At 39.3% G+C, this 10,000-nt stretch overlaps 1 protein-coding gene across 1 annotated transcript in view; it reads left to right on the plus strand.

Moving 5' to 3' along the window:
* The window catches only part of LOC138032665 (uncharacterized), a 25,420-nt gene extending 19,260 nt beyond the window's left edge, over positions 1 to 6,160 (plus strand). The window contains exon 7 of the mRNA XM_068880373.1: positions 4,456 to 6,160. Coding sequence (XP_068736474.1) covers positions 4,456 to 4,523 — 68 coding nt within the window. The 3' untranslated portion in view covers positions 4,524 to 6,160. The remainder of the gene's footprint in view (positions 1 to 4,455) is intronic.
* Positions 6,161 to 10,000: the final 3,840 nt, after the last annotated feature.

Below are 10,000 nucleotides of genomic sequence, written 5' to 3' on the forward strand. Positions count from 1 at the left end.
TTATTATTTATTTTTCTAAAATAATTAGGATAGTACCCGCACTCCCATTGGTCAATAGCTGTGTGTAGTTGAGAGTATGGAAACACGGCTGTGACATCACACTAATTTTGATTGGTTATGTATTGTCAGACGTGCGTTTGATTGGCTGCATGGTAGGAAATATGAGGGTGTATCAAGAAAATCTGTCTCAATCCTGAAGTTTAAAAAAAAGCATTTTCCTACATTTGGCGAATTATCTTTGAGCAATATTTTATAAAAGCAATAGAGGACATTTTTCCGTGTTTCCATAGCCTCATCTAAACACTTGGGGGTATTGGAGAATTACACATCATACATTGGAAAATATACATTGGTAAAGCCAAAACCAGGGGCTTAAGGTAGCTGGAACCAGTTTCACTACTTTTAAGGTGCCTTCTTATTAGGAGGATTATAACTACTATACTGTATCACGTAACAGCAATGATATGGTACCATATGAAACAACAACTATTGTTTAACAAAATGCGCCCACTATTGTGATGTAGTAGGTTACCATGGCAACATGAGAGCTGCTTATATCTAGAAAATAAACTCGGTGACCCCCATTTTTCAGGGGCACCCAACGTCCATTTTCGGAAAATAACTGTTCGGAAGACGATTTGAGATCTAGAATTTTCGGAACATTTGTTGTAAAATTTCTTGCTTGCCTGCCTGTCCTAGGATTTTCGAACATCTGAAAAATGGTGTAATTGCCCATTTTTAACGGATTTTTACCCTCAAAAGGTCACCTCTGGTAAAGCCTAGTTCCCACTAGCGACATAACGATCATAATCATAATCATAAGCACGAACATAACGCTGTTATGTCGCTTATATCTTAGTGGGAATGTCCAGAAACATAATCATAGGCGCCCTTATGATCAACATAATCATAATCGTAAGAAAATGATCGACCATTTTTTGGCTTATGATTAGATGATAGATAGATAGATAGCTTTATTAAATAAAACCATTGCAGCCAAGGGCTGAATTACGGCTATTTACAATCGAACAAAGATTCTAAAATTATTTAAAATTTAAATCTAGAATTTAAATCTAAAATTTAAATCTAAAATTTAAATCTAAAAATATATTAAAAATATATTAAAAGCAAGATTGCACACCGAGAACTAAAAGCTAAGAACGGGAAGAATTTGCCATTAAAAAGCTCCGCTGAAAGCGATTTGTCTTACAAAGAGGGACATTGAAAGTCCTCTTTTTTCTGAGAGTTACTTGGCATTCATTCTTTGGCGGCAGTAAGTGATGGAGCCTGTGGTTGGGGTCTTGAAGGATCTTATCGAAGAGGCGCGTGGTGAGTTCCTCTCTTCGAGCGCTTAATAGCGGCAGCCCCAGGGCGACGCGCGCTTCGGAATAGCTCAAGGTGGGATAGATGATACGAAAGGCGCGTTTTTGAAGCCTTTCCAGTTCATCTGATAGGTATATGGGAAGGCTATTATGAAAGGTCTTGCAGGCGTATTCGGCGACCGGCCGAATGCATGTGGTGTAGAAACATACAAGTTCGAGCGGGTCGAGGCCCGCTCGTTTTAACTGCCTCAGCAAGTACAGTCTGGACGCTACCTTCTTAACTATCTCAGCAACATGCGCGTTCCATTTCTAATCGTCAGAGATGGAGAGACCCAAAAGTTTGGCACTCTTAACAACTTCGATGTTCTTATTATTGATGACGACAGGTGGAAATGAACGCTTAGATCTAGCAAAACAAATCTGCAACTCTTTACATTTTGCTTCGTTCAGCTGGAACCGGTCTGCCTGAGCTGCCCCAACTAAATTATCTACAGCTGTTTGGATCTGACTACAATCACTCTTGTGGGTTGTTTCACTTATGGTGGTGTCGTCGACATATTTCCATAGATCAACGCCTTCGACGTGGAGGTCGTTGATCATCACCACAAAGAGCCAGGGACCAAGCTTAGTCCCTTGTGGTACGCCGGCAGGGACTCTACCCCACTCTGAGAAGCAGTCTTGAGAGAGCTTGACTCTTTGGTGCCGATCAGTGAGGAAATCTTCAATCCAGAGACGAACCCACTCAAGCATGTCAAAGTTCTTAAGCTTCTCCAATAGAATGCGGTGATCAATCAGATCGAAAGCCTTCTTGAAGTCAAATAGAACTACACGGACCGTAGAGCTGTTGCCGTCGGTCTTCTGATACCATGTGTGCAGCATACTAATGAGAGCATGCGCAGTAGAGGAATTGGGAACCGTTCCAAATTGATTCCAATCAACTTTGACCAGGACGGCTGGCTTGATGTATTCCTCAACCACATACTCTTCGGCCACTTTTGACAGTATTGGCGTTAGTGATATTATGATTATGATTATGGCTTTGACTATGACTATGTCGCTTTTCTTTGCAGTGGGAACGCGAAAATCATAACGACATAATGAGAAACATAATGACGCAATCGGGTCATTGTGTTTTGGCCAATTAAAGTCTAGGACCAGTACTTTCGGGTCGGTTCATTTTCAAGATGGCGGCCAGCTTCGAGGAAATGCTTTACGTTTTTAGAGCGGCCGTCCCCACTAGAATATAAGAAGCTTATGTTTATGTTTATGATTATGATTATGCTTATGATCCGTATGTCGCCAGTGGGAACTAAGCTTATAAGAGTGGTTCTAAAAAATGCATCATCTGTCCTTCAGGGCGCTTGCGAACGACGTAAAGAGCACAGGAAGCCAGCCAAATGTCCTTTATTTGATTGTATAGACGAAATGACGAAATGACTTCACCTTAAACATTACACTAATAATGAAAGACAATGGTGACATTACTTATCGGAAAAAAACACTAATTAACTTTTCCCACTTTTTAAAATGATTGTTTAATTTGTTTCTTTTCCTGGCAATATGGAGTTCGATGTTATAAACACGCCCTGTCCTGGCAATAAAACCCTGAAGAGAGGGTAAACCATTCTTGGTCAAATATGGTAAAATGGCGTAACAGTGGAATAATAAGTAGACGATATTACATGGCCGCTTGGGGCTACGAATTTTATCTTCTCGTGCTGAAAGTCTCTCTCACTCGTTCGCCTCGCTCACTCGTGCGAGATACTTTCAGCACTCGAAGAGAAAATTCGTATCCACAAGTGGCCATGTAATGTTCTGTGTATTATATAGATATTGATGAAATGTCCAGATTTAAAACAACTTGTTTTACTCATTTTCGAAATGATGAAAAAGTGGTCACGAACCGCTAAAACACGCATGTTTTGTAATATGAAACAAGATATGAAAGTTATGAAAAACAAATCATGATAATGTAAAATTTTGCAATAAAAATGTTAATGTAGTTGAGAAGAATTATATTAAAAGTATCTTACAATGAAGAAAAAGCTCGCGTTTTATTGGCTAATCGTGTTCGTTACCATGACTACGCCTCTATTTTCACATGTGAAAGATAAAAATGATATGTTCACTGCGCGCGGTGAAGATATGATTTTTTAGTAAAAGGAGAAATCCTGGTATTTCATCAGTATCTGTGTAATAAAAAGTCATTTGTTAGATGCCCGGTATGAAGATTAGAGCCTGCTCTGTTTATAGTTAACTTCACTTTCACGCGGCAAAAAATAACATTCGAAATCGTTCAATGAAAAAGGCTAAGACCTATTAAAATCTCCCTTCAATTCCACGCACGAACCGTCGTTAAATTACCGCAAGCATAATTGAACATCTTCCTTCCCCTCGACAGCATTTCTACTATTTACTGACTGCCTGCAGCTGGGTTGGCTGCCGCTGATAGAGCGTAGAAGTTATCAGTTACTACAGTGCGTATTCAAAGCACTATATTTCGACTATTGGCCACAGTACTTGAAACTCGAACAACACATACCAGCACGAGACCTACGCTCGTCCTGTGAAGTCAAGTTAAAGGTGCCTATCGAAAGTGGCACCTTTCAAGACAGCTCAGCAGCCATGTTCAACGCATTACCAAGTTATTTGCGGAACTGTATTGACTTTCGATCTTTTAAGAGAAATTTAACATCATATCTTGTCAATAATGCTCGAAAGAGATTAGAAGTTACATGAATTGCAGCCCATTTATTACATTTACATTTTAGCTTGTTTATATTTTAATTCCTAATTTTAGAATGTGATATTATTGTAAATTATATTATGCCATGTTTTTGCGTAATTAGAGTAGAATAGGAATTTTTGAGCATAGAAGAGCCAATTCATTCTTTTGAAATGCTAATAAACCTTTATTATCATTATTATTATTATTATTATTATTATTATTATTATTATTATTATTATTATTATTATTATTTAGGTAAACTAGTTTTATTCCTATTACATACACGCCCCTATGGAAATTCTTGTTATGTTTCATCCAAATAGAGTATTACGTAGCCGACCAACCTAACTTAGTCTACCTACCTTGTTTTTCTTTGTTGTTGTTTTTTTTCTGCTTTGTTTTCAGGAACAGAAGCAGCAAGAGCAAAGCCTTCATATGGAAGAGGAAGAGGAGTGCTAAACTGGTCGCCGTGAAAACGTTTCGGACCAAAATGCTCGTTGTGTTGAGACGGGATTTCCCGATTACTGCGAATACACGAACGAAGACATTGCATTTCGTCCCTTTTTAAGTCGTTTTATCTTACGTGTTTTGTTACTGGTCTTTGCGTTGTAAGTTTTCGTTACTGACATGTTATAACACACATTCCACTAATTGGATGTTTTTCTTTTTTTATAAGCGTCACTAAGTGTCCTTTTACCCTTCTCGGTTTTCAACATTACAATCTCTTGTGTCTAGAAATATGGCTATAAACGCCAGAAAGTGTTTTCCTAAGCCTTATCCACTACGGACCTCACCTTATATCCTTGACCGCCGCTGTCAAGTGAACCCAAAGATGTCCAGCGCTTAGTTATTTTTTCAGATGTGTATCGGACCGATTTTAACCATTGCGCCCTTGCCGTGATGAACTCAATACCAGCCATAAATTCGACTCCAGCGCGGCAGAATTGCAGGATTTAAAACATTTCATTTTTATCGCTTGCGGCACCACTCCCCAGCACAGAAAGCCCTGTCATGTCGCAGGGCAGTTGCAAAGGAAAAAAGGAGAGTCCAACACAAATTTAAAACTAAGGCTCATATTTTATCCTCACGGAATCAATGATGGCATCGCATTTTTTTTAATTCGTGATTCTTTCTCGTAGTACTATGCTAGGACTAATTATATGCCCCTAGCAATGATGGCGTTGTTTTAGCATGAGATGGAAGTTTTAAATTGAATTTTCCTCCACAATCTGGTTTAATTCCGCGGCTTTGACGATTGGTTAACGCTAAGCTTTCATATTTCTCTACGATGGACAATTTACTTTATTAAGCAATTCATTACTGGGTTGCCGTATGGCAATACGGCAATCCCAGTTGGAAAATGGGTAGAATTTCTCCGTTTTATTTTTTTCCGTGTCGGTAAAAGTCTTGCCTGTCACTCCCCTGCTAAGTGGTGTCTTTGTGCATAGAGCCCTGCTGCGCGTATTTTCTTAGGATCGAGAGGGTAGTGGAAATGCGTACATTTCTCTGGTGGACACAGTAGAATCATTAACTTAACCTGTAATGGCGTCGAAAGTCATGTAACGCGAATGGCGTTTTAGTGGATCTTTGAACAAAATATACCCTTATGAAGCTCAAAAATGGCAAATCAATTGGATACTGAACAAGACAGGCGACAACAATCTGTCGCCCGTCGAGCCGTCTTTTACCAAGTGTGCTGTTATGTAGAACATTGAAGATTCGCAGGGCAGCGATAATAGTGAATTCAAAGACTAGACAAGGTGGATTGAATGGAATTTCAAGCGTTAAAATCGCTGAAAGTAAGATTATTGTCGAAGCGATGCCGCAATTGCGTGTCTTCACCACATGTTCCTTTGATCTCACATTATTGTGTTTTCCGTCAAAATATTCGCTTGTTTTCGCTTTCGCTCGAACATATCTACCTTTATTACATGTCCAGTGAATAGTTTTATCCTCTGGGATGAATTTTCCGTCGAAAAATCGGTTATTTGGGCAGTCAGTGTAAAACGCAGACTGCAGACCGGGGGTAAAATGCAGACTGAGGGTAAATTAAATATTAATAATAAAAAAACGAGTCATAAGGATAAAATAAAGATTGTTTGAAAGACAATGCTGTTTTACATCTGTCAACAACTCACATTATTATGACTGCAGGTCGCTGCACCTTTTGGGGATGCGATCGTACGCGTTGAAATCATCTGTGCTTTGTTTTTGCGCTTCCAGATGCAATGTTCCAAATTATTTGTCACACCGGTACATCGAGGGAAATAGATCGAAAAACCAACAATTATTACTTCGAATACCTGAATAATCTCGGTTGTCTTTTTTCGGTGCAACGAAATGCACAAAGAATTTCATGTATTCCGAGCAATTAGGACGCGGGGATTTCATTGGTTAAGCTATGCGTGATAACCGCTAGGGAGAGGTTATAATTGAAAATTACATCTTCCAGATGCAAAACAAACGAGCTTGTGAACTAAAGGATAAACATAACGTACACGAAAGCGAATGAAAGGATCCTAATAAGAAATTTTTACACCAGTCATACTGGCTTAAGCCGACTGAATTGAAACGTTAAATGGTTGCAAAATCCACGTTATCTCTGTCTTTGTTAATTGGTACTGTAGCCATGCGTGTCAAAATAAATTGAGTTATTGGGTAATTACTAGATTACTTTGTTCAGTGCAGCAAAATGGACAGTTGAATTACGGGGTGGTGACTTCTTTGCCTAAAAGCAACTCACTTAACGAAACTGTCCTTTTTCAAACAACAAGGATTCAAACAGCTTCAATTCTTACAGAGTTCGATAAAAATCCGGATTTAAAACATGCGGTGGGGCAACCAAAGCGATGGGAGCTGTGTTGGGGTTTCAGTGTGAAAGTACAAACGGCTACTAACACTCTTATAACTCTTTTTTCATTATTATTTTATTAACCTGCAGTCTGCATTTTACCCTCAGTCTGCATTTTATCCCTGGTCTGCAGTCTGCAGTCTGCAGTCTGCGTTTTACACTGACCGGTTATTTGGGTGGTTTTTGGCAACAGAGGTTAATTATTCGTAATGCGATCGCTTCCGTTGCCGTTAGCAATGGGTCGCAAATTTGACACTTTTATCGCATTATCACATTACGCATTGAACCACGTTATCTATTATTCCTAAAAATCTAAAAATATTCATGCCTTATCAGTTTTCGGTCGAATTTATGTCCAAGAAAGCAGATAAATTGCAGAAAATATTAGTTTGCATCCAAAAATTCGTAATCAACGCTAAAATGACCAAATTTTGCCTAGAAAACATATTTTACTGTTATTTTTCTTAAATTTTTTCGTTCGACTTTCGCTTTTATAAAATGTTTCAGTTGTCTGTAAATAAGTTGTATGCTGTTGGAAAGCTTATTTTCTTAGCTTTAAAATGATTTTTTTTTCCCCCTAACTTTAAATATTTTTTGAGAAAAAAAAAAACATTTTTTGGCGATGGCTGATTTACCGCGGTTTTCTCGCGGTTGGGAAAGTAGAAAAAAGAGTTAGGCCATTAGCCAGGTTTTTAACCTCAGAAAAGGATCTGTTTCGTCGTACGAACGTGTGAGGACCTGTGAGCCAAAGGGCCTCTGCTGGTATGACTTCTGGGTGACCCCTTAATAACTTCTTACTAACCGAGCGCGAGGGCCGTACTGCCAGGGAAATATTGGCCCGAGGTCGTGGCAGTACGGACCGAGCGCAGCGAGGTCCGTACAAAAACGACCCAGGGCCAATATTCCCCAGTACGGCTCGAGCTAGCTCGGTTAGTAAGTAGTTTATTATATGGTTTTTTAATTACCTTTTGCTTTGTTTTTGCAAGCCCGTAATCGACCCGTGGGCCAGTCACAATTTGCCTGGAACGCTGCACGTACCACAGGCAACCCAGTGTACCCTCACGGAGGGTCTAGTTTCTTCTAAATTCGGATGATCTATTCCTTGAGAAGGACTTCATAGGGGATGAGTAGGTCAAGCCTTATTCTAATTTTGAAGACATGTATTTAATTGATTAAGAGAGGGACAAGCCGATTTTTAAAAGTGGTACAAGTGTGTATGTGCAATTATTGAGGACAACCATAATACATATAACTACAAGACACTCTAGTGCCTCCCTTGAACTCCTGACATTTGCCTCAAGCACATTTGTGTGGTTGTTTCCTTGCATATCCTTGGCAAGCAATTTGCCATAAACTTGAAAAACATTGTGCTAACTTTTTTCAAGATTACCCAAATGCAATTGATCTGTTTCAATCTTGTCCATTTGTGTCCATCCATGCTTCTCTTTGAACCTTTTTTTGTATTTCTTTTGTGTTGTTCATCGGTTTTAAGTGGTTATTACAAAAGTTTCATTCTTCTTTCTACTTTTTGCGCATTTTGGTTGTCATGAAATTACATAATTTTGCGTGACATAGCCCCTTTAAGTAGTTGCAAGCAAGCATGAGAAAATCCAGACTTGAACAGGAGTCAAACCTATGATCGAGCAATTTCACTGCATCACTGTAGTTGCTCTGCTCTTTTGTTTTTTTTTTTTGTTTTTTTTTTTCAGGCTTAGCTTGGTTGCAACTGCTTTAGTTGTTTGTCTAACTACAATGATCTTTTTTACTTCCATTTCACGTCCATTCAGCAGTTGTGACCTACTTCTGACCATTGTTAACCCAAATTATTAAATATTGCATTTGCAGCTTTGTGATTGGTTCACTCAATATCGATTATCAACTCATAAACTGTATGACCTAATAATGGAGCCCCATGCGGCGAGCACCATTGATTAAGAAAATGTGGTAACTCATCCGTGGGCGAAAATTTGGTTTTGGCCACCGTATGATCGTACGACCATCCATCCCTCCATGTATCCCAATGTGACCAGTATCACGTGACCATATTGCAGGCTCAAGTTTAGAGATCATCGAGGTTGGCTGTTTTTTCTTTTAAGTTGACTGCTGATCAAGTACTGGGTTTCGATTGGATCATAGGCTCAACCTAGGTTTACTTATCGTAAGAATAGGCTGATTTAGCAACAGAACAGGAACCTCAGTTGATGACGGGAGAGCCGGCAGAATAGTCTGGATTCTTCTCTAATCTGACCTAATGTGGACAATTTTCTGTGTGCGACGTCATCAATTGATATTCCCATTGTTTTGCTCGAACAGCCTAATTAACCCTTTCACCCCCGTGAGGCTCCCCATTGACGAGTAAAATCGTCTGGCGTTAGACAGAGTAAAATCTATAAGTGGCACTCTTGGGAGTGAAAGGGTTAATGGAGACATAGGTTTCGAGGGAATCTAGCTGTTGTTAACCCTTTCACCCCCGTGGGGCTCCCCGTTGACGAGTAAAATCGTCTGGCGTTAGACAGAGTAAAATCTATAAGTGGCACTCTTGGGAGTGAAAGGGTTTTAATAACCCCGGAACTCTGCTTTTTTGATTGGCTTGAATCTATATATTATGGAAACTGATTGCGGCAATTGTTGCCAAGCTGGAAACTGGTTGGCTTTTATTTCCTAGTGTTCAGAATTTAATTTGATAAAACAGTTATTATTTTATTTGCGCTTGTTGGATACGAGACTGGTTCTAGCCCGGGTTCTAGCCAATTGGGCACTACCCATCTTGTTGACCATTTACAATTGCCTATCCGACACGGACTTATGGAATAATTGTTTCTGATAATGTTTGCCTCTTTTCGTGTAGGCTATGGCTCATCATTATTAACTCATTCATTCCCACCTGTATTGATCTAAATTCTGTCTCTATCTTCTATCTTGTACCCCTTCCCCGGTGGTGCAAGGATTAAGACCCGTACAAACCGTGAATATAGCAAGGGTTTCCCCCAATTTCAGTCTTGTTTGCAAAAGTTCAAGTTGCTTGTCTAATTGCGATAATCTTTTTTAATTCTCATGTACATTTAATCATTGTTGACTCAAAATAAGTTTGCTCCCCAT

This window comes from Montipora capricornis, chromosome 14, assembly GCF_036669925.1.
Source record: "Montipora capricornis isolate CH-2021 chromosome 14, ASM3666992v2, whole genome shotgun sequence".
Lineage (NCBI taxonomy): Eukaryota > Metazoa > Cnidaria > Anthozoa > Scleractinia > Acroporidae > Montipora > Montipora capricornis.